Below are 24,215 nucleotides of genomic sequence, written 5' to 3'. Positions count from 1 at the left end.
TGACCCCTGCCAGGGTCCCGGGGCAGCCAGGGGGAAGCTCTGGACTCCCACAGGACTCGGTGATTCTTTGGCACCCCTGCATGCACACAGCAAATCCTCTGGGAATACTGAGGAGCAGAGGTTGGAGCTGGGCCTCCTGCAGCATTCCCTGGCACAGCCTGGCCCGTCCCTGCTCGCAGATAAACTCCAGGGAAGTCTTTACCCTAAATGGCCGCGAGCGGCGGCTGCTGCGGGCAGACGCTCCAGGATGACTTGCCTGGTGAATAGAACATGATGTTTTGTCTTGCTGAAGCCTCTTCAGTGCAGGACTTGAGCCACGGAGCTGCCACGAGTGACTCAGAGCTGAATGTATGAATGTACATTTTCAGTGGGGACGTTTTCTTTCAAATGTTGCCCCAAATGTGGTCATTTTTCATTGAAGTAAAAATTTCCTTTAGCTCGATTATTTTCCTTCTGCCTTTTTAATGGCTTGAGAGCAACAGCTCCCTGTGCTGTGGCTGTTTGTGACTACTGCTCTTTTAATCATTTACCTTAAGCTTTTTCTCCTGCTCATACCAGTTTCATCTGGTAAATGTCTTAAATTTCAAAAACACCTTGAAGTATGGTTTTTAAATAAATCAGTGGGGGGAGTTGGTGGTGTCCTGACTTCTTTGTTTCTTACGACACGAATAAGAGAACCCTACCAATATTTGTCCCCTAATCTTCATGGGAGAGCTCTTTGCAGCCCTTTTTCTTAAAAAGGAAAAAAAAAAGTCAACTCATTTGGGAAGCTCAGCTGTGAAACTGTCTGATCATCTCATTAATAGGTTCTTTAATTAGGTGTGGGATTTTTTTTTTTCCTCTGAACTTATTTCTTTTCCTGTAACGTGAGGAGAAATTCCATCTGAACGTGAGAAAACTCCTTTGCTGCCAGGGTTGAGCTCTGGAACAGGTTGCAGGGGCGGGGGGGGAGGTGTTGTAGAGTTTCCATCCTCAGAGACCTTCAAAACGCAGTCCAAACAATCCAAAACTCTGAGGAATTGGGCTCTGACAGGGGACAGGGAAGTGTTCTGGAGCAGTTTTTGGTATCACATGTGCTGTGGTGATTTATCTCTTCCATCACCTTTGAATTGTAGGTTCTCCCCTGCGAGGCTCCTGCAGCTTCCTGCTTGTACTAGGATGTGTCTTTCCAGCCCTCACTTCCCAAGTGTCCACCCAGATGTATCCCCCACCCTCGTGTTCTCAAGGTGTCCTTGTCCTGGCTCTCCCCAGCACTCTGCACTGTTTGCAGAATTCCTGTTTGACAGCGAGTGCTGCTTCCCAGACTTTTCTGGTTGCTGGTGGTGGGTTCCTGCTGTTACAACCCATCTCCAAACCCTCATTCTTCATGCAACATGTTCAAGACTTCACAGTGCAGGTGCTTCAGGAGCGACAGGAGATCATCCAGTAAAAGCAAAACTCCTTGTAGTGTTCAGCCACGAGGGTTTGTTAATATTCAGTAGGTGAATATATTCCTGAAACCTTCATTGGAGAATACCTTGGATGCTGCTGCATGAAACTCTCAGGGTTCCATTGGCTCATTTCTGAAGAATATGGCAAAATTTTCTCCTTCCCTTCTGTTGAGTTGTGAAACTTCTGAAAGGCAGTGGAGCAGAGTGGGCACCCCAGGAGACTGGGATGTGTTTAGGGAATTCTGGTGTTTAGGGAATCCACCTCCCTTTCTGAGGGAATAGGGATAAGCTGCTTTTCCTGTCCCTGCTCTGCTCACCACCCACCCCAGCAGATGATCCCAGAAATCCAAGTCCTGGCCAGGGCACAGGGATTGGCAGCAGGATGACTTTTTTTTTTGGTTGGTTCTGCCCTGCTGCACCTCAAAATAGAATTTCACTAGACCAGAGGATCTGGGACATTAAGCAAGTGGACATATGTTGTGCCTGAGGCTTTGGCTCTTCCATGGAAGAGGTTCAATGGAATTATCTCTGAAATGCAAAATCTTGATGTTCTTTCCTTGGAGAATTTCTTGGAGCTGTGGTTGAGGGCTGGACGAGCCTCAGTCCCTGCACTGGGAGGGAGGGATGGGCTGTACCTGCAGGTGGGAAGCTGAGGAACAGACTGGAACAGGTCAGCAATGGGATTGGGATTTTATGCTGAGTTTCCTGTGGCTGGTGGAGCAAATCCTGCATGGAGCTACCAGGACTGGACACAGCATGGGTGTCAGGGAGGGAAGGGCAGAGCTTTGTGCTTCCTGGCTTTGACTCAGCTGAGAGTGTCTGTGATCACACCTGGACTTTTTTCTTCTTTTCAGGGATGCTTGAATACGACCCAGCCAAGAGGTTCTCAATACAGCAGATAAGGCAGCACAAGTGAGTGTTCTCTTCCTGCTCCTCCTCTACCTGTGCTCCTGCTCTCACTTTCTGTTTCCTTTTTGACAGCAGACACATGGAAGTCACTAGATCTCCTTCCTCCAGCTCTGCTGGGGCTCTGGCAACCTCCACTTGGCTTTTTTCCTCCTATGAGAGCATCCGGTGAAGCACTGGAATTGCTAACCAGTAAATAAGGAATATGTTGGAAGTCTGTTTGTGGCATGCCTGCTTCTGGATAATTAAGGATTCTGGATAATTTTTTCCAGAGGCCAGCAAGTACTAATGGAGCAGAACAGGAGGTCCTGAAGTCTGTGTTATTGTAGTAGGACTGTTCAGTAACGTGTGTTAGTTCTGGCCAGTCTGGGGACAGAAATATCCCCTGGTATTTGCTCCATATGGAGTCAGTATGTGGAAAAGCGTTCCAGGACAATAGGAAATTTTTTTTTTTCTTTCTCTTTAATATCACAGTCCTCCCTCCCCCATATCCTCCCCCATTTTCTGTGCCATAGTCACGGGGGGAAATGCCCCGTTATCACTGAGGGTTTTTTTAAGGATCTGTTTGAACACACAGGCTCCAAGCAGAGATTTCCTGGGCAGATAAAAGTAGAAGAACAAAAAGCATCATGAGGCTGCTTCACTGCGGAGGCTGCCTTAGCTTATCTCCTCTTGGAATGGGAAGTGCTTCTGAGGACAGGCAGAGCTGCCTCTGGACTGCAGCTGCTTGGCCTGTGAGCCCGCCCTGATCATTTTTGGGAGCTGTAAAAGCAGGGATGTGATCCAGGGGGGTGCTGAGCCCACTCCATACTGCAGGAACAGCACTGCTTTCCTCTTGTGTCTTTGGAAAAGCCGTGTGCTGTCAGGTGACAGTCCTTGGGAGGTGCCCAAGGAGCCACAGCCAAAACCTGAGAGGCCTGAAGTGCACTTGGGTTCTGCAGGGAGTGAGTGAGACCAGCTCCAAAAGGGATTGGAGGGACCAGGGTGCAAGCAGAGCTGTGGGGCAGGGGTTATGGAGCTTCCCAGGTGATTAATTAATTGTAAGGATGACTCTTTTGTAGTAGCCAAGCCCCATACCTGGGTTGTTTCAGGGACTCTGGATGCTTACAGGCACAGGCATCTTCCCTTCAAGGCTGCCTTTCTCTGCACGTGCCTCCCAGTACCAGTGGCCATGACCAGAGGGGATCAACTGGCCATGCTTTGTCAGGAAGCACTGCAAAGAAGCAGGAATTAAGTCTGTGGAGTCATCAGTAGGTGTTGAGAAAAGCACTAAAAGCACTTCCCTTCCTGTGGCTGCAGCAGCCACCCCTGAACTCAGGAGCTGCGCTGGGCTCTCATGGGTCACTGCCAGGTGATTGAGCTGCTTCCCCAATTCCAGATACTCCATTTTGCCCTTCTCCCACGTGGCAGTGAATTTTTGTGTCAGCATTGCCCAGCTGGAAGCACAGAGGTGTCTCCAGAGATGCTGCCTGTAGTTAGAAAGCTGAAGAAACTGGAGCACACCTCTGGCCCAGGGCAGCCACCGAGCTCCTCGGCTGCTGTGCTGAGGCTTTTCATCCCACAGCACTGAGAGGGGCTGAGGAAAGGTTCTATCTGCAAACCCAGGAGCATTTCCAAGGCTTAGGCTCTTATTAGTTTTGTGTGAGCTTAGCCAGTGCTTCTTAACAGGCTTTTCTCCCCTATTAGTAATTGCCTCCTTCCTCCTGCTGTGGCATCTAGTAATTGCATCAAGCACAGCAGAGCTTGTGGCCTGGGCCTTGGATGTGTCTTATTAGCTTCTTTTTGTGCTAAAGAATCCAGAGCTTGGTTCTCCTGCCTTTTCTTTAAATAGAAGCTTAGCCCTGATGCTTAACCTGACCCTGTTTTTTTTTGGTTTTTTTTTTTGTAAATGGAGCACAGCAGTCAGGACAGCAGGCAGCCATTTGGGTATTGGCAAAGGGGTTTGGGAAAGCACTTTAGTAAGAAGACATTTGATTTCTAGAACCCTTAGATTTCATGTATTGGGGTGAATAAATAATTAATGATTGTGGGTTTCTCTACATTCCTCCCCCCAAAAACATGTGCTAAGGACAGGAACTAAACCAGAAAAACATCAAGCAACTTCCCCAGGCTGCCCTGCTGGGATGGATCCCATCTCAAACCAGAATCACCCTGTGCCTTTCTCTGCTGCTGGAAGTCTCCTTTTATGTCTTTGAGCTGCTGTTCCTGGGGACTCACTCATATGGACAGTTGGGATCATCAAAGTGCTCTGAAATCAGCAGGAGCACCCTGGGCCCCAGGCAGGGGTTTTGCACTCAGGCTGCTGGACCAGGCTGGTGTCAGGGTGGTGGAAGGGGCAGTGTTCCCCTGCCCCGTGGGAAGGGTGATCCTGATCCCAAGGGAAGCATCAGAGAGTGAGTGTCCTGCAGCCACAGAGTTGGGGTTCAGGATCTGTCCTTCCCCACTTCCCCTTCCATAAAGTGTGAAGGCCCCTGCAGTGGGATCAGGGATAAAATCAGTGGCTCAGGGGCACTGAGAAAGCACCAAGAGAGCACAGAGTGCTGTTCCACAGGGAGCAGAGCTGCAGGAGGCAGGGAAAGCATCCAGGCAGCCCAGCAATGGTAATCCAGCCATTCCTGTCAGCTATTCCAAATGCTTTTGCCCTGCAGCAGCAGAGGAATGCTGGAGGAAGAGTCTGCTGAGTTTCATCCCTGCCAGCTGCTTTCCTCCCTCCTCACTCCTGCAGCTGAACTGCATCAAACTCCTGTCTCTGCACTTTCAGTAGTACAGGACAAAGCAAAATGCTGCTCTGTTCAACCCAGACCTGGAGCTGGAAATGGAAATGCGTTAAACTTCTCCCAGCCTGTCATCTCAGAATTTAGGAACTGCCAGAAACCGATCCCTGAAGTAGCAGTGGAAGAGCCTGAAAACCTGCTTTCCCTGGAAGGATCTGAGCGGGATGATGTTCAGTGGAAAACCAGTGCTCATAGCTCAACTCTAGGAATATTTGGTGCTCCTGGGGTGGGGATTGTAGGGCAGGGAGGAAAAGCTGCCAAGAGCCTGGGAGTTCCATCCTCCTCCCTATGGATTATCCACCACCTCCCCTCTGCCCTGTGCTTTTGCTGAAGGACTTCCTGCTCATCCACCACATTTTGTTACTAATTCACTGACCTGCTGCAGCACTTAAAGTGATGAAATGGATGCAGAATTCTACCTCTGTCCCTTGTTTCCAAGGCAACCATCTTCCCTTCCCTCTCTACAAGTGTCACACTTAATTTGTTCAGGCGCAGATCCGATTGCAGGAGTTCATAGCACGAGAGGGGAGGCCCTTCCACTTTCTGTTAGTGGAGGTGAATATTAACCTGAGGGCTGAGGTCTCCTTCTGGAGTTGCTGTGCTGCCTTCCCCAGCTCCTGTGGGGTTTGAAGTGTGGCTCTGGGATGCTGTGCTGTTTAAACCTGGGTAGCAAACATCTTGGAAATCTGTGTGGTGCTGCTGAGGCCTCCTTTGCAGGGGCTGACTGTGCTCCTGGGCTGTGTTTGAGGGAGGGAGAGGGGCTTCTCTGAGCCTCTGCTGCTGCCTGTGCACTTGTGGGCTTTCCCCATCCCTTATCTATAGTGCCAGGCAGTGATCTCCCCTCAGCAGGACACAAAGAAGCATTCCTCTTCCTTCCTGAGGCACCTGGCTCAATCTTCCTGCCCTCTGGCAGCACATGGAAGGGATCTTTCTTCCTTTTACCCACATTCTGCATATCAGTTTTGTAACGTGGTGTGTCAAAGGACTGAATCTCCAGAACTTCTTGTAGGAGTCTGAGCCATCCCTGCTACCTCTGGTCCTGCCACCAGCTGGGAGAAGCTGCTGGTTTTATACTTTTGTTTGCTCTGAACCTGACTGAAGGGCTTGGACATCTCTTGATCCAACAAGAGCTGGAGCAGTGATTACAGGGACACTGCTATGTGTGTTGCCTTTCCCTGGGACACTGTGTGCCTTCCACAACTGCCTGTGAGGGAGCTGAGCTAAACTGGAAGCCTGTTCATTGCTGCTTGTGGTGACAATGACCTTCCAGGGAGCTCGAGGCCCTTACATGGCATCACAGGAGGTGGAGAATTGCTCATCCTGACCCTGGCTGGCAGGGCAGGGATCTGCAGCTTGGCATCTGCTCTCAGAGAAAACCATCCCTGTGCAAACCAAGCCAACTGCAATGTTTGTGACCCAAATGGGAAGTGAATAGCTGGGAGTGTTGGAAAGCTGCAGCTGTGCTTACAAGATTCTTATTTTAACCTTGCTTATACCAGGGCTTGAAAAGAGCAGAGGGAGGGCTTGTGATGGGAGATCTGAGCTTGGGAACTGCAAACCAAACGGGCTCATTAAGCACTGGGCAACCCAGATTCCTCTTTTCCTTCAGTCCTTGACCCTTGCTGTCTTATCTCCCCGTGGCTGACAGCAGCCAGGCCACTTGTGCCTGGCAGGATCACAATTAACACTTGTGCTGCTGCTGCCCGGGGGTTCTGAGCTTCGCAGGGCCTCAATGAGCTCGTGGAATAGGAAGAAATAAATCCCTTACTACTGCTGCCTTCACTCTGAAGCGTTTCTAAGCCACTCCCAGCCCTTTGAAACGTAGAGCAGAGAGGAATCTGCCTCTCGCAGAGGAATGTTCTGCACAAGGGGTGCATCTGAGATCCAAAATCTTTTCCTCACCCTCAAGGTTAAAGCAGCTGCCACAAGCACCAGGTAATTCTGTGTGTGCCAGTGCAGTTGGCTCAGAAAACATCCCTGAAACTGGGAATAACTGGTGGAACAGGGCACTCATCAGCAGGGCTCTGACCCAGCCCATGTTTTGGGTGGTGGTGAGGGCAAGGTTGAGGAGGGGCTTTATCTCATGGCCATCACTGACCAGAAGCTGCTACTTTCTGGCTCAGGCAGTGGCTTCCTGAGGCAGATGAGGGTGTTCCAAAAGCCAGTGGTCCTCAGCTGAAGAGCAAATCTTCAGTGACAACCTCCAGCACCAGCAGAGAAAGCAAAATGTCTGTCCCTGCTGGAAAATCCTTGCCAGGAAATACTCCACTACTCCATACAGAATCGCTCAAGGCTCCTTCCAAGAGGTCTTTGAGTTTTCTTAGAACTTCAATGGATTTCTCTTTTCACTCTCTATCCTCATTACCATATATGCATATGCAAGTGTTTGAAATCACCTCCCAGAGGATGGAAGCATAATGACTGGAGTACAGTGATTCAGGTTTCTGCTGCTAATAAAAACCTATTTTTACTCTCCTGGTAAGTAGGACAGGAGGGAAGAGTGAGGCAGAGCTGAAATACAGCAAAATAAAAACACCAGTTACCATAGACATCCAGGCTTTTTCCCTTTAAAATTCTCCTTTCAACAGCGGTCACTCTGACCTCATTTGTCCTGGATATTCCCTTCTCCCAAGCTCTCTGGTGTGGAGTTTGGATCCCTCAAGCCCCCTGGCAAAAGCAGCTGGTTGCTGGTGGTTCCTCTGCCCCTGTGCTGCTGATCCTGCCAGGCTGGATCAGCCCAGGCTGGATTTGCTGTCTTGGCAGTCATTCCTCAGTGAACAGAATCTCCAAGGAAGAGAAATGGATTGATGTGATGGGGAGAGCAATGTGCCACGTGTGTCACCAAGGAAGCCATCCAAGGAAGCCATCCATGGCATCTGTGAAGGGCCAGAATCGAGTTCAGCTGGTCCAGCTGCTGGGATGGGCTTTGCTTAACTCTTAGTGCCCCTTCAGAGATTAGAGGTGACAACTGCCAGATGAGATCTGAAGCAGTTCCTGTCCCTCTCCCCAAACAACACCTTCCTCCCTGCAGACAAGGGGCTGCAAAACTCCATTGCTGCAGAGAAAACAGTTTAAAGATGTTAACGGTGGAGCAGTTTCTGGATGAGAATTCACCCCTCCCTTGAATCCTGCCTGATTTGTCCCAGTAGCTGCATTTCCATTTGTTTATCTCCTCATTCCTCGCTTTTCCTGATAGTTTTGTTAGAGTCCCACTTTTTTTTTAGGCCGGCTGTCAAAGCAGGGTAAGACTAGAACAAAATTATAATTACAGCTCTGCGCAGGAGGTGCCTTCAGCCTTCCTTCCTGAAAGGAATTTGGAACTGGGGTGATAAAAACCAGATGGCTCAGGTTGGTGAGAGTTCTTGGGCTGGCTCAGGCCCTCCTCCGTGGTTGGAGGCCAGGAGTTACAGAGTGCCAACTGCAGGGTGGGAAGCACTCGTGTCCCGTCAGGCTCATGTGGACTGGAAAGTTGTGCTAGAGGTACCTGAGTCTGGAGGAACTTCTGCTCCCACCCACATTTAGGGGGTCACTGGGAGTGTGGAGCACTCCAGCAGCGCTTCCAGGAGACTTTGGGTGCCCACATGTAGTACTGGGAGATGTCCCAGACAGTCTGGAGTCAGAGCTCTGCTATGGGAGTACCACAGCAGATGAAAACCTAAGAGGTTTATCCCATCTGGCTCTGGGATGCTGCTGGGAAGCAGGCTGCTGGATTCCTGATCTGATTAAGAGCAGCTTTCGGAGACGATATCCTTTCCTGGCCAGATGGCAGCACAGGGTTTGGTGGTGATAGGAGTCCCTTGAGACAGGGGGGGATAAAAAGATAAACTAGAAGCATTTCTGCTGTGGCCTTGGTGCAAACTGGCTTTTAGAGGAAGCTGCTGCAGTTACTGCCCCTCTCCTCAGGCTGGGATCCTGCAAACTTGTGTCTGTTGGGCTGGATCATTCTCAGCTTCAGGATAGGGCAAGTTCCTTCTATCCTGCTTGCTTGGATAATAAAACTCAGGAGCTCTGGCAGCTCTGCTGGTGTATTTTGACTTACAGGTAGTTTGGGTTGGAGTTGGTGATGGAGAGGACGGTCCTGAGCTGCCCTCTGTGCCTGTCCCTCTGTTCCTGTCCTATTCCCAGTGTGTCCTTCAGCACACCCCAACACTGACACCTGGCCAGACCTTTTGGTTTCTCCTGACCTGGCATGGGTGGAGCTCCCAGCTCGGAATATTGGGGTGGGCTGGGGGTGGGCTCATTGGAGGACTTCTGCATGCCTGGTGCACTGACCCAGCTCTGCCCTTGGGCTCTCTGCAGCTGGTTTAGGAAGAAACACGCTCAGGCAGAGGCGCTGGTGCCCATCCCTCCCAGCCCCGAGACAAAGGACAGGTGGAGGAGCATGACGGCGGTGCCTTACCTGGAAGATCTGCATGGCTACAATGAGGAAGAGGATGATGACTTGTATGACATTGAAGATGATATCATCTACACTCAGGACTTCACAGTACCAGGTAGGGGAGAAGTGGTTGTGGGGGATTTTTTTTTTTTTTTTTTTTTTTTTTTTTTTTTTTGTGTGTGTGTTTAAAGGTTTTTTATTCAGGCCTCAAGGTCTGAATAATCCTTTCAGCAGAGGAGATTCTCGGTTGTGGAATGGTATGAGTGAGCCATGATGCTCCAGATTCCTCAGTCCTTGATTTGATCAACCAGATTGCCCATCCCAGTGTTAGCCCTGTGCCAGCTTCTTCCCTTCTCCCAGGAACAGCTGCTGCTGGACTCTGCAGTTAATTCTTTGGACCAGTTTTGCTAGAATGAGTTATCTGTGAACAGAACCCTGAAATGACTCTGCCTTCAGGGTATGTGGCACATTTAGGGGATCCCCTGCATGCTGGGAGACTGGTCCCAGCCTGGTTCTTGCCTTCCCCAGTTCCATGTCCATCCCAGCTGAGCAGGGTGAGCCCTGTGCTGGCAGGTGTCTGAGGATAAGGATCACATTGGGAGCACTGACACCAAGAATTTCACGTTCCTCATACCAACAGCAGCGTTTAAACCCAAATCAGAGCTGTTGTGGCAGATGACAGGCAGATTACTGGAAGATCTTCCATGTTCTCTATGTAACTTGTGCTGTTTCAGAGGGATTAGAGACGTAAAGGATGAGAAGGGCTGGCGAGGTGGGATGTGCAGTGTTTGTGGTGGGCAGGAATCCCCTCAACACTGGGAACACACTCGTGGGAGGAGCAGGGTGAGGAGGGTCCCAGCACAGACCCTCGGTGGCTTTGTGAGGCATTGCACAGGCGGGGGCAGCTGCAGAGGGAATCAATATTAATTTCTCCACCAAAGTCTTCCTGCAGCATCCCTTTGAACCTGCCTAGTGCTGCATTTCTAGCAGTGATCCCATATTAAAATATAAATGAAAAGCCCCCGTGTAGATGGGGGATCAGTTCAGCTGTGGCTCTGCTGGGCAGCCAGAGCAGGAGTGTGAGTGACTCACGGGTGGGGGTGGGTGTTGGGTTTGAGGCGGGGGAAAGAGGAAACCTCATTAAATCCTGTGTTCTTCAGAGGAAGAAGGGGCTTTGAGGAAGTGCTTTCATTTTTAAAGGGTTATTTAAAGATTCATGCAGCTCTGTGGGGAGATGTAAATGTTCCAAGCCCTTGGTTCAATCGGTGTTAAACATCCCATCCAGGGAAGTGCTAGGAGAGGATGGAGAGGAGGATGGCTGTGGCCTGGAGGCAGAATCCTCAATCCTCTCCCCAGATTGTGCAGTGAAGGGATGTGATCCTCCTGGTCTTGCTCTGTGCTTTTGTGCTGCCTCAGGTCTAGGGGCTGAGCTCTGCTCTTTCCTATCCTACATTAACCCTTCCTCTGCTGCAACCTCATCCTGCAGCACCTCCTCCTGGGATTTTCAGTCTGAGGCTGGAAAATACAGCCAGGGCTGGAGCTCCTGAGCCAAGCCTGGTGCTCAGGAAGCTGCATTCCTGGCTGCTCATGGTGCCTGTGTGCTCAGTCTGACAAACAGCGATTCAAAGGCTCTTTGCGGTGTTATTTTGAAACCTTTTTTGGTGCCTGAATGAGCTGGATGCGGAGCCATTAAGAATGTGAGGGGTGGCAGGGATGAGCAGCCACGTTCCTGGTTCCTCTTTCAGCTCTCCCTTTATTTATATTATTTTTAGCCCTGCTGGTGGTGAGGGTGAGGTGGGCAGGAGCTGCTCGGGCAGACACAGCGCTGGGTCAGCGGTTCCGCGGGGGCAGCAGTTGCCAAGACTTCAACCCGTGCTGAATTTTTATTTTCATTAATTTGAACGTCAGCAACTGTCATTGGTGAAGGAGGTAAAATTAGCTCACGATTCACCTCCCTCCTCGATATCCATAATAGACTCCCGGGACTGTGCTTTTGAAGCAGGGAAGGAGAGGAGGAGGGAAGAGTCACACAAAAGACAAGTGAGCTGTTTGGATAGATTCTTTTTCCCTCCCCAGTCAGAAATGTTAATTGACTTGGCCCGAGTTCAGCCGAGGGAGGGGAAGGAGCAGTGCTCAGCTTTGCTCTGACTGGGGTTGTTTGAGGCTCTGCAGTTGTGCTGGTGGGATGGCACAAAAAACCTGGAGCTCTGGGGTGCTGCAGCCGTGCCGTGCTGGGGCTGTGGCCTGACCCGTGGGAGCCCCATGCCTCGAGGCTCTGGGGCCTTTGTGTCTCTTCTAGAACTTGGCCCCCTGAGCCCTTTCCAGCCCTGGAGGAGTCCATAAGCAGGGCCATGAGCTTTGTGCTCATGTGCCAATCACTGCCAGAGTGCTGGAGGCACTGGCACATGCCCTGGAGGGGGGCAGAGCACCCATCCCTGCAGTCCCTGAGCTGGGCTGGGCCAGAGTTCCAGGCTGGGCACTGCAGGTGCCACTGGCCCCAGCAGTGCCAGGGTTGGGTGCCAGGAGCCAGGAGCAGTCCCTGGTCAGTCAGTCCCTGTCTGTTCTCATGGCAGGAGTGCTCAGGTAAGCAGCCCCGAGGCAGTGACTGGAAGCTGTGGCAGCGCTGGGAGCCTTGGGAGGGATACAGGGGGAGGTCCAGGAGGAAATCAATTGCACGTGTATCCCAGGATACACCCACCCCTCGCTCCCCATCTCTGGCAGTGGCCAGGGATGATGTGGCAAGGCACAGGGGTCCGAGGGGAGACCCCCAACGTGCTCCCCCAGAGCAGCCCTGTGTGTCCCCCCCCGGCTCCCAGCAGTGGGGTGATGGTTGGCGCAAGCGGAGCTGACGTCCCGCCCGGCCTTGGCAGAGAAAGGATTGAGCATCCTTTAAAGAAAATTATACATAATCGTCTTACAGCCTTTGCTTCCACTCAAACCTCTGAGTCATAACTGAAGGGCCCTGGAGCGTGACGTTCCTGCTGGAAGGAAATTGCCTCGGCTGGATCCGGTAGGGGGGAGCCAGGGGCCTGACGAAGCCTCTCCTCAGCCCCGTGTTGGGCTGGGGCTGCGCCGTGCTCCTGGTGGGAGCACCCCGGGATGCAGCCACATCCCTCTGTCACTCCCCAAGCGAGGGGACGTGACCCCAGCGCCGGCTGTGGCAGCAGGAGATGCCTCTGGAAATGGCTCTTCACCTGCTTTGCTGAGTCACGAGGAGCTGAGGAGGGAGAAGGGCTGATGACACCCATGGGGTGTTCCCTCAGGGGACAGTGACACAGCTGAACCCCGGCCCTGCCAGGGGAGGCTGCCCCGTTCTGCAAACACACCCAACCCCTGCTTGTACCCCAGGTTGGTACCTGGGGCTGGGACCTGCAGAGAAGGCAGGAGGAAGAGGAGCGACCTCATCCACAGCTCCCCAGAGGAGCTGGGCTGCTGCCTGGGGTCTGGAGCAGGGCAGGGAGGAGGGGACGCTGCGTGTGCTGGGGGAAAGGGTCCAAACCAGCCCTCGAGGGCAGCAGGGAGGGAGGAGCAGTCTCAGGCTCCCAGCCTCGCACATCCCGGGTTGGGGATCCCTCCCTCCTGCGCAGGAACAGGTTCGGGTTTCCCGCAGGAGCAGGATCCACCCCGGACACTGGGAAGGGGATGCTCCTTGCAGGTCTGCCGCCAGCCCCTCACTGTGGCCGTTCCCTTGCAGGACAGGTGCCTGAGGAGGAGGCCGGGCAGAACGGGCAGAGCCGCGGCAAGGGGCTGCCCAAGGCCGTGTGCATGAACGGGACAGAGCCGGGGCAGCTGAGCGCCAGGGCCAAGGGCGAGCGCCGGGCCAGCGCCTCCTCCAACCCCTCCCGCAAGGCCTGCTCCGCCAGCAGCAAGATCCGCAAGCTCTCCACCTGCAAGCAGCAGTGAGCTCTGCCCAGGTACTGCTGGGGCACGCCGGGCTCTGCCCCACGGAGCTGGGGGACAGCTGAGCCTGCCCCAGCCGTGGGCACGGGGAGGGAGTTGAGGGGTGTTTTGTAGTTTGGGTCCTGAGCATCCCTCTGCAGAGTGCCTGGCAGCCAGGGTCTGGATCTCCTGTGGTGCTGGGGGTGCAGAGCCCAGAGGAGACCCCCGTGCCCTGCTCTATTCTGCCCTGTCATGTGAGAGGTGCTGTAGTGATCTCTTTCCCCTCCTGGGCTGTGGCTAGGCTGTGCCATGGCACCCCCTTTCCCTGGCACCACGGCCCCTCTGCCCTGCTCCCTGCCTGGATTTGGGGGAGCACAGAGGGATGCCGAGCCCCAGGGTGCCCCCAGAGAGGCTCCCATGGGACCTGCCCCTGTCACCCGTGGCCAGGCCACTGCCATGCCCAAGCCACTTCCAGGGGAAGCTGAGCCCACTCCCTGCTTCCCCCCTTTCCTTCCGGCTCCTTCCTCCCCAGCTCCAAGCCCTGTCCCCTCCTTCCCACCCCTCATTCATAACGGAGCCAGCAGTGACTCATGTTCAGCCTCATCCGCCCCCGGCCTCATGCTCGTCACGGCGCTGCTGGGGCTGAGCTCTGTTATCTCCTGGATCACGACCAGCTTTGTGGTGTGAAAAAAGCCCAAAATAAAAGCCAGATCCTCCCCCTGCAGCTGTCAGAGGCCCGTGGCAGCTCCATCTTTAATTCATGGGGGCAGTGAGTCACCTGCGGGGAGTCAGTGCAGCCGGAGCCTGGGATGGAGCTCCCCGGGACCTGCTGCTCCTCCCGCTGCTGCAGGGAGAGGAAGCTCCTCCAGCACTGCCCGAGCCTGGCTGGGTCACTCCCCCTCTTAGCCTAGAAACCTTTAGAAGGAAGGGGATGCTCCCCTCCTTGGCATAAAACATTCCTTGGCACTGTTTTCGCTTTGGGCAGGTCTGGGCTCACCTGGCTGAGGGACCACGTGCTGTGGGAGCCTCTAAAACCTTCCAGGGACAGCACAGGGATCCTGGGCCCCTCGCTCCCATCCCAGGATGCCAGAGGGAGTCCCAGGGCAGGGTGCAGAGCAGGAGCAGAGCCAGCACCCCAAACTGGGCAGCCCCTGCCATCCCTAACCCCCTTCTCTCTGTTCTCCCCACAGCATCCCTGGGCCCAGGCCAGCCTGTGTCCCCCTCCTTGCCCCAGCTCTGCCTCTCTCCTGGGACTGGACTGTGTTTGCAATCCAAAAGGAAACCAGAAGAAACCAACCAAGGAGCCCAGCCCCCCTTCCCTCCCTGCACCCCCTGCTCCGGCCAGCGCCAGGACACGAAGCTGCAGTGGCCAGACCTTCCCCCTCGGACACCTGGGAGTTGAACTCTGCGGCTGCCAGGACGCTGCCCCCTTCCCCCCAATCACTCTTTGCCAATCAAGACACTGATTCTGTTTTTAATTTTGCGATGGGAAGGGTGGGATGAGGGGTCTGGGGGGGTGGGGACCCTCCCCCTCCCCCCTGCCAGGCCCCCCGGCCGTGTAGAGTCGTGCAAAGCCATTGCCGTGCACTTTATGTTTTAGACTACTGTTATATATTATATATTTTCCTCTTATTTTTGGGGTTTTTTTTCTTTGTTTGTTTTTTGTTTTGTTTATATTTGCAGTATATTTAGAGATTCCTACACATCGTGATGTGTTAAAATAAACCAGATGAGGAAAAAAAACAAAAAAAAACAGGTATTAAGACAAAGCAGAACTCTGTTACACCTGCATGCTGCACGGGGGCTCGGAAGGGAACAGGGCCCAGGAAGGGCTCAGAACTTGGGAGGAATCTGGGCTCCAAAGGGATCAGGGTGGTGGCAGCCACTTGGCTTTTTTTCTGCTTTTTTTTTTTTTTTCTTTTATCCCCTTTTTTTTCTTTTTCTTTTTTTTTTTTTCTTTTTTAAAGAAAAATAAAGTGAAAACAGCAGGTGGGTTTCATGTCCTTCCTTCTGCAGCAGGCAGGGTCAGGGGTATGACCAGCCCCTCCTCCTTTTCCTTTTGGAAGGGCACAGTCCCCCAGAAAAACCCTGCACTTGTGGGGCAATGCCAGGCCCGGAGCCCCCCTGCCCACACCCCCACATCCTTGGAGGCAGAAGGTAAGAAAAGAGCTCAGAGATGTCACTGTTTGGGTTTTTCTCTTTTGTTTATAGACTTAAAAACGCAGAGGTGATGGAGGGAGAGCTTTGGGCAGAGCCTGCACAGAGGGAAGGGGCAACCCGGCCTCTACTCGCATGCAATGGGGGTTTGGGGGGGCCCTGCCTGTCCTCCCCCCCGCTGCCGAGTCCCAGGTGCCACAGCCAGGGTAGGGCTGGGGCAGTTTCTTTTTTTTTCCTCTTTTTCACCCATTCTTTGAAACACAAAATAAAAACCCAATAAAAAGTGAACATGCCCCCCCCAACCCCGCCCCCACCTCCAGAACAGCAGCAGCAGCCTCTGTAAAAATCAATAAATATCCTTGAGCCCCCCCTGGGCTCCTGGGGTGGTGGGGGGCACTGGGGGTCACCCACAGCACATGCTGGGGATGCCCCCTCTGCTCTCACCCTGTACCCTGGCCCGGGGGGCAGCACCAGGGCAGGCATCGGGCAGCCCTCACCCCTCCAGGGGGTATTTTTGGGGTCCCCGGGGCCGATCCTTTCCCCTCTGCCCCTCTGGGGGTGGGGGGTCCCCCAGGAGGTGCTTGAGCCCCTCAAGAATCCCCCTGGCCCTGCTTCCAGTTTAGATCCCAGGCTCCCTGCAGATCTTGGGGGGCGGCAGGTTTGGGATTGAGGAGGTGACTGCCCCCCACAAACTACCCCTGGCCGGGGTGGCACCGCAGCATCCCCCGGAGCGGGGACACCCAGCTCCGGCCCCTTCCTGGCGGGGACGTTCCCGGCCGGAGGAGAGGCTTATTGCTTGTAAAACCACGGAGAGAGGGGAGAGCCGAGGTGCCACGGGGACTCAGCGGGGTGAGGGCTTCGGCCAAGTCCCTCGACGCTGAGCCCCGGCCAACGCGCGGCTTCTCCACCGTGCCCCGACCCCCGGGGCTCCCCCAGCCCAGGCCCTCGCTCCCGGGAGCCGGGGGGCTCGGCCACCCCACGCTACCGGACCCCCGTGCTGAGTTACAGCCGGGGGTCCCCCCGTGCCCTCCTGGCCTGGCCGGGACCCCCTTCCCGCACTGGGAAGGGTACGAAGCCGGCAGCGGGAGGGGATGAAGCCCTGAACCCCGGCGGGGGCCGAGCCCCCCTGTGCCGGGGTCTCTCCCCCCCGTGCTGGGCCTAGACCGTGCTGTGGTCGGGGGGAGCATCACTGGCCGCCACGGCCACCGTGCACTCGGGGGTCTCTCTCTCCGCCGCTTTCCTCAGGTGCCCGTAGAGCCGCTCCTCCAGGCCGCCGGCGATCTTGTCCATCAGCTCCGAGCCGGAGCCCAGCCCCAAGCACCGCCCGGAGCCGGGGCAGTCATCGTCCTCAGGGGGCTCCGAGCCAGCCTTGGGCTCGGGGGCTGCCTCTCCGGGCTCCTCCACGATCACCTGGATCTCGGGGTCGGGCAGCGCCGGGCCGGGGGGGACCCCATCGGACGCCTCCGCCGCCTCCTCGTCGCCGGCGCTGACGATGCGGGGCAGGGGGCTGTGGAACCGGGAGTCCAGCGGGTAGTTGGCGCTGTCGCCGCGGCGCAGGGGGGTCCGGTGCCGCTCCAGCGCCGGGTACCGCACGCCGGGGTCGCTGAACTGCTTCGTGTGCTGCCACTGCTTGCGCAGGTGGGTGCGGGAGCGGTGCTTGCCCCGCAGCGGGGACTCGTCGAACTGGGGGTCGTGGCGCACGAAGGCGTTGAACAGCGCGTCCGTCTTCTCGTCGATGCTGTAGTCCCGCCGGGGCAGCCCCTCCCGGCCCGGGAACATCTGCCCGTACGGGGACCAGGCCAGGGGGCTGTGGGGACGGAGGTGTCCCCCACCCGCCGCGCCCAGGGTCGTGCTCCCCCCCTCCTCCTCTTCCTCGTCTTCCTCCTCCTCCGGGTCCCGGCCCTCGAAGCTCTCAAAGATGGTTCCTTTCCGCCCGGCGCTGGTGAAGCAAATGCGCTTCTCGGAGGCTGTCTGGTCCTTGGGGGGGCCCTCCTCGCCCCCCCGGCTGGGCGCCTCGATGGAGGCGTAGCCACTGTCCATCTGCAGCAGCTTGCGTGTGCCGGGCTCCGACTCCTCCGCCTTGGGCCGACCCCAGAACTTCTCCTCAGGGCCTTCAGCCTCATCCAGGGAAGGGGAAGGGCAGGGGGGCACGCCGCTGGCGGAGGAGACGCTGTCCCCGCCGTCGCTGCGCACCGAGTCCTGGTCGTTGCTGCGCTCGGAGGCCGCGTACAGCTCCAGCGAGGCGCGCAGGCTCCAGATGTCGTGGTAGGCGCTGGGCTGCTCGGGCACGCTGCACTCGCCGGGGCTGCCCGCGCCCCCCTCGCCCGGCTCTAGCCTGCGGGCAGCACCCCGGTGTCACGTCAGGGACACGGGCAGACCCCGCAGGCAGCGGGCAGGGATGTGCCAGCCCGGCCCCTGCGGGCTCCACAGCAGTGCCGTGGTGCCACCTGGTCCTCCGTGCTGCCCGCAACCACCGTGCCCACGTCCCAACCCACCCTCCCCCTCAGCAGCCTTCCCCAGACCCCTCACCCCAGAGCCGGTGGCCCCGCAAGAGCCGCAGAGGTGGGAGCCCCCCATGCCCAGCCCTCTGCCCTGCCCGGCTCACCCATCCCCATCCCCACTTATCTACTGAAAAATACCTGCCGAGAGAGGGTGGGGGGCTGGCGGGGGAGGGCAGGAAGGGGCCCCCCGCGGGGTGGAAGGACACGTCGTCCGTGTGGGCAATGTACTGGATGATGTCGGTTTGATGGGGGTCCCGGTCCTCCTGGTCCATGCTCTCGCTGGCCGCCCGCTGCCTCTGAAACTGCCGGCGCTTGGGGGATCCTGGGGGGCACAGGGCAGGGCTGGGGGGACAACCCAAGCGGCACCAGCGGCCCCCCACCCACACACGCCCACCCGCCTGCACAGCCCGGGGGGGCCCCGCTGAGCCCCACCTCTGGTGTCCAGGCTGGACGCCCGCTGGGTGCTCTCCAGCTTCCATTTCTTGATCCTGAAGTAGGGGCTGGCCCCGTCCAGGCTGGCGTGGCGACGCAGGCGGGTGAAGAACTGCAGGACGGTGCCCTGGGGGGGGGTCTGGGGGTGCTCCCCGGGGCCGGCACTGCCCGCCCCAGCCGCCTTCCCGCTCCTGGGTGCTGCTGTGAACTGGGGGTACGGGGGGGCCGTGAGTGCCTGCTCGGATCCAAGCATGCCTCCCCAGCGCCCCCGCATCCCACTCGGCTCCTTTGTCCTCTCCGAAGAGCTGGGCTGCAGCAGATGCACAAATGTCCCCCGGGGCAGGGACGAGGTGGGGGTGGAGGGGGGCAGAGCCTATTTCTAGCTGGATGCCCACGTCTCTTCCTGAGCCCTGGCACGGAGCGAGGGGGCAGGGATGGGATCTGGGGGAGCAGGGAGGGAGCAGGACAGGACCCTTGGGGCTGTGCAGGCTGGGAGCCCCTTCCCAGCCCCAGCCCCTCGCCCCAGCACTCACCGAAGGCCCCTCCCCGGAGTCAGAGGAGGCGGATGGGCTGGCCTCTGTGAAGCTGGTGTCCACGGTGGAGTTGTAGGTGTCCCCGGGCAGGGCTGAGCTGGGGCCCACGGCATGGCTGGGGAGCACTGGCCGGGGCAGGGCCCCTGCGGGGGGCTGCAAGGCAGAGCACGCTCAGGGGGTCTGCACGAGGGTGGGGACAAGGAGGGGCCCCTGCACCCCAGGACCTCCTGTCTGTACTTCCAGCAATGCCCTGAGACTCTCATCCTGGGCCCAGCGGTGCCTCCCTGGGGTGCTGCAGGATGCCTGACCCCTGTGTCCCCTCTGTCCCTCGGGCACCAAGGGCTCACCTGGAAGATGGCGAGGCCAGGCTTGGGCGGGGGCAGGCGGGGGGTCATGGCCAGGCTGTTCTCGCTGGACTCGCACTCGTGGATGGTGACAATCTTGAGGGCAGGCGGCGGGAGGTGCAGGTGAGTCAGGCGGGCGTTCTTCAGGTGGTGGAAGTCCCCCTCTGTCAGCGTGTACCTGTGGGACAGCCGGGTCAGGAGGGGCAGCTCCAACTCCCTGTCCCCCACTCAGCCCAGAGCTTCACCTCCTCCCCTTCTCCTGGGTCTTCTTGCCCTGGTCAAAGAGCGCAGCCTCGTTGAAGGAGACGCGCCGGGCGGTGGAGGAGCTGGAGGACAGGAACCGCTCGCTCTCCGCATCCCGGTAGCTGGAGGACGACAGGCACTCAGGGTCCTCCGCTTTGCCAGAGATATCTGCAGAGAAGGGGGTCAGCAGCCAGCTCCCCTCACCATCGTGGACCCCAGCTGCCCCAGTTGAGGCTTGGCAAACTTGTTGCACTCATGGCCCCAATGCCAGCCCGGAATTCCCCGCTCCCAGCTGCCAGTCCTGCTCCACAGCCAGGGATGGACAATGGAGGGCAAAAGGGGTGTGTGGTGGTCACTGCTGCGGGGTCGGGGGCTGCACCTTGGGAGGGGAGGGCCCAGGAGCTGCCTCACTTCCTTCCCCAGAACTTGGGATGCAACTGGGGGGGATCAGCGCAGCACTCGGGTCACTCACCCTGCGCCTGCTGCGAGTCATCCAGGTAAGTGGTGTTGGTTTTCTCAGGGTCATCGCTGGCTCTGCGGGGGGAGAAGGGTCAGAGGTGCCCGGGCCAGGCCCCTCCCGACGGTGCCACACACCCCGGGGACAGTGACATCACCCCTCGCCCACCTGGAGTGCCGGCGGTCGGCCTCGCAGCAGCGGCGGCAGATGATCAGGATGCCCGAGAGCAGGACCAGGGTGCCCCCGATGAAGATGGAGAGCAGGGCGAGGAGCAGCACATACCCATCCTGAGGGGACACCTCGCCGGGCACCGCCTGCCCGGGTTCCAGGGGGTTGAGCCCCGGGGACGCGCTGGGGGAGCCCGGCCCACCCCAAACCTGCCCCCGCCGCGCTGACGGCAGCGCTGCCCCCGCCGCCCCCGGGCCCTGCCTGCACCAAGGCAACGCAGCCGGGGAGGCTGAGCCGCCCGCGGCCCCCGCGCCCGCTGGGAGTGGGAACGGGCTTGGGAATGGGGACGGCCACAGGACCCCCAGCCCTGCCCCACCGCGGGGGTCGGTGCTGTCTCCCCCTGCCCGGGGCAGAGGGGCTGATCCGGCAGCAGCGCCCAGGCCCCCGGACCCCCCGCACCCAGAGCATCCCAGCGGCGCACGGGGCGCCGAGAACTGTCACCCGCTGCCAGCGCTGGCAGAGCAGCGGGTGACAGCGGGGCTGCTGCCGTCCCCACCCCAGTGAAGACGCCAGCCCCACGGCAGCCGCGAGAACCCCGGAGCTCCGAACATGCATCCTCCGTCCCGCGGGACCCCGAGGCTGGCGGCGCGGGGAGGGGCGCCAGAGACAGGCGGGGGCAGGCAGGGACAGGCAGGACTCACCGTGGCGCTCTCGGTCCCGTTGTCCCAGGGTGTTGGGTCATCGCTCATGGTCTGTCCCGGCCCGAGCGTGTCCTGGGGCGGGGGGAGACAGAGGGAGGCACCGGCCGGGACGGCGGAGCCGGGCCGGGGGCGGCGGCGGTGGCTCCTGCCCGGCCCCTGCCCGGCACCGCGGTGCGGAGCTGCCGGGAGGGACCGGGAGGGAGGGACCGGGATGGAGAGATGGAGGGAGGGACCGGGATGGAGAGATGAAGGGAGGGTGTGCTCAGGGAAAGGAGGAAGGGATGGAGGGTGTGGTCAGGAGCGAAGCAGGGATGGAGGGATGGGCAGGAGAGGGCAGAACCGCTGCCCCTCCCCACGGAGCCCCTCACCCCCTCCGGGCACAGCCACCTCCCGCGCCCAGCCCCCGGACTCGCGTGGGCACAACCCCCGGCCCCGCGAAGAGCGGCCACGGTCCCCACGCCCGGCTGGGGCCGGAGTCCCCAAACCGTGGCTGGTGCCGGTGGCCAGAGCTGGCCCGGGGGTTGAAATGCCTGCCCCAGGTCTGGGGGTCCCCGGGGGCCAAACGCAGCCCCAGCCCCGCCGCCGGGGGACCCCCGGGCCGCGGAAGCTCGTGGGGAGCCGCGCCGGGGGCTCCCGGTAGGGCCGGGGGGCAGGTGGCCGCCCCACGGCTCGTGGCGTGGGTGTCGCCGGAGCGCGACGGGTGACGCTCGTGAGTCATGCCGAGAGCGGCTCCGTCACCGGGCTGTCCGCGCGGGGGGGACACCGAGGGGCCGGGGGGGCCGCGCCGAGCTCCCGAGGACCGAGAGCCGCCGGGACGGGGGTCCCACTCCCCTCCTCCGCGGCACCGGCCCTGCGGCCTTTGGGGACCCGGCGGGGACCTCATCCTCATCGCTCTCCCGAGGGTCTGGCCCTCCCCGGGGGCTTCCGAGCTCCAGCTCCCGCTGCGAGGCTGTGTGTCCCCTCCGGCTGTCCCCCCGGGTGTCCCCAGGCTGCTGGAGGGGCTGAGTCTGGGGGCGATGCGCCCCTTCCCCTACCTCTGCCCGCAGCCCGGCGATGCCGTGCCGGGGACCCCCGGAGCGGGCAGGGGTGGGCACTTGGAAGCCGCTTGGAAGAATTAGGTCAGTGAAAAATGTGAATGGAGCCCGTGAAGGGGTGGGGACTGTCACTCGTGGGGACAGCGCAGGGGCAGCCGTGTCGCAGCCCTGTCACAGGTCGGGGTATCAACCCCTCGGAGGGATATCGGGGTGTTGGGAACCCCCCGCCTACAGCGGGCCCCGCGCCTCTCCAAGGGGGTGGGATGCAGCACGAGGTGAGGGAACCCACCCCGCGACCCCCGAGAAAGGGTAAAGGGGTTTGGGGGGGGGTCCCGCTTCCGACCACATGGGGGGACCCCGGGCGAGGGGGCTGCGGCTCCACGTGGCATGGGCGCCCCACGGGCGGGATCCCTGTGGGGCACCCTCAGGGCCGAGGCAGGGGGAGCGGGGGGCCGGGGGGAGCGGGAAGAATGTCCCTCCTGTTCCCCATCATGGAGGAATCCCGTCTCCATGGCGACCCGACAGGAACAGGACGGCCATTGTCTGGAGGAGGGGGCCGGTCCCCGGGCTGTCCCCCCCCGGGGGGGACACGGGGCGGGACCCGGGGTCGCCGCCAGTGCCCGGGGCGGGGGCTCGGGGTCGGGGGATCCCGGTGGTGCCGCGCCTCCGCACGTGGGAAGGGGTGCGGGGGGCGGGCCGGTGCTGCGCCCCACGCGTGTGTGCGACCCACGGGGTCCGGCTGGAGCGGGGCTGGGCCGGGGGCGTGGGGGGGACCCGCTCTGCCCCCCGTGACTGCAGCCCCGCGCCCCAGCCTAGTGACGGGGTTGCAGTCAGGGATGTGGGGCGGGGATGGAGGCAGGGATGCGGGATTCGGGCAGGGATGCGGGATGCAGGCAGGGATGTGGAGCAGGGATGGAGACAGGAATGTAGGATGAGCGATGAGGGATGCGAGCAGGGATGTGGGACAGGGATGTGGGGCAGGAATAAGGGATGCAGGCAGAGCTGGTGACAGGGCTGGTGACAGCGAGGCAGGAGCCCCCGGGACCTCTCGGCGCGGTAGGGTTTGATGGTCTCCCCTCGGCCGGGCCGGCTCCCTGTGTCGCGATAGGGGCTGTCGCGAGGCGGCGGAGCCAGACACTCACCTACAACCGAGACCGGGGCTCCATCGCCGCCGCTGCGCTCGGTGCGGCGGGGCGGCCCCGGGATTTATGAATGAACCGGAGCCGCCCCCGCGCGGCGCGGGCGTCACGTGGGGACCGGGGCTGCCCCAGCCCTGCCTGCACCAGCCCTGCCGGTACCCCCTGCCCCACAGTCCTGCCGGTACCCCTGCCCCACAGCCCTGCCGGTACCCCCTGCCCCACAGCCCTGCCGGTACCCCCTGCCCCACAGCCCTGCCGGTACCCCTGCCCCACAGCCCTGCCTGCACCAGCCCTGCCGGTACCCCTGCCCCACAGCCCTGCCGGTACCCCTGCCCCACAGCCCTGCCGGTACCCCCTGCCCCAGAGCCCTGCCTGCACCAGCCCTGCCGGTACCCCCTGCCCCACAGCCCTGCCGGTACCCCTGCCCCACAGCCCTCCCCCTCAGCCCTGCCTGCACCTCCTGCCTGCGTCCCTTCCCCTACCTCTGCCCGCATCCCTGCTTGTATTCCTGCCCGCCACAGCCCTGACTACACTGCTGCCTGCTCCAGCCCTGGCAGCGCTCCTCCTTGCATCCCTGCCTGCACCACCCTTGCCTACACCAGCCCTGCCTGCACTCCTGTCCTCATAGGTGTGTGTACCAGTCCTGCCCGCACCGCCCCTACCTGCATCTCTGCCTGCATCCCTGCCTGCATCCCTGCCTGCATCCCTGCTGACATCCCTACCTGCATCCCTGCTGACATCCCTACCTGCATACCTGTCTGCATCCCTGTCTGCATCCCTGCCTGCATCCCTGCCTGCATCCCTGCTGACATCCCTACCTGCATCCCTGCTGACATCCCTACCTGCATACCTGTCTGCATCCCTGTCTGCATCCCTGCCTGCATCCCTGCCTGCATCCCTACCTGTACCTATCCTGCCTGTCCCCCTGCCTGTCCCATAGCCCTGCCCGCATCCCTGTCCCGCCTCCCTGTCCCCACCCGTGCCCCGGAGCGCCCCGAGCCGCTGGGGCACGGCCGGACCGGGGCCGGGGGCGCGGCGGCCGCTCGGTGCGGCGGCGGCGCGGGCCCCCCCCGCCCCGCACCACGGCACTCGGCGGGCGGGGGGAGACTACAGCTCCCATAATGCCACGCGGCGCAGCG

General features: G+C 59.4%; 2 protein-coding genes across 2 annotated transcripts in view; one reads left to right on the top strand and one right to left on the bottom strand.

Annotated features, from left to right (window-relative positions):
- STK11 (serine/threonine kinase 11) overlaps positions 1 to 15,358 on the top strand; it is a 32,349-nt gene extending 16,991 nt beyond the window's left edge. The window contains exons 7-10 of the mRNA XM_021546166.3: positions 2,285 to 2,342; positions 9,410 to 9,603; positions 13,183 to 13,402; positions 14,558 to 15,358. Coding sequence (XP_021401841.1) covers positions 2,285 to 2,342; positions 9,410 to 9,603; positions 13,183 to 13,391 — 461 coding nt within the window. The 3' untranslated portion in view covers positions 13,392 to 13,402; positions 14,558 to 15,358. The remainder of the gene's footprint in view (positions 1 to 2,284; positions 2,343 to 9,409; positions 9,604 to 13,182; positions 13,403 to 14,557) is intronic.
- A 194-nt stretch (positions 15,359 to 15,552) lies between these two features.
- On the bottom strand, positions 15,553 to 23,141 carry CBARP (CACN subunit beta associated regulatory protein). Its single transcript, XM_021546173.2, has 10 exons — positions 23,080 to 23,141; positions 20,904 to 20,975; positions 20,203 to 20,348; positions 20,050 to 20,111; positions 19,580 to 19,745; positions 19,338 to 19,512; positions 18,991 to 19,143; positions 18,458 to 18,665; positions 18,164 to 18,347; positions 15,553 to 17,859 (listed from the first exon to the last, which is right to left on the bottom strand). Exons 2-10 carry the CDS (start codon positions 20,949 to 20,951, stop codon positions 16,683 to 16,685), a joined length of 2,319 nt encoding a protein of 772 aa, XP_021401848.2. The 5' UTR covers positions 20,952 to 20,975; positions 23,080 to 23,141; the 3' UTR covers positions 15,553 to 16,682.
- Between the last annotated feature and the right edge of the window lie 1,074 nt (positions 23,142 to 24,215).

Source organism: Lonchura striata, chromosome 28 (assembly GCF_046129695.1).
Source record: "Lonchura striata isolate bLonStr1 chromosome 28, bLonStr1.mat, whole genome shotgun sequence".
NCBI classification, from domain to species: Eukaryota; Metazoa; Chordata; class Aves; order Passeriformes; family Estrildidae; genus Lonchura; species Lonchura striata.
This window is presented reverse-complemented; position numbering and strand designations above follow the sequence as displayed.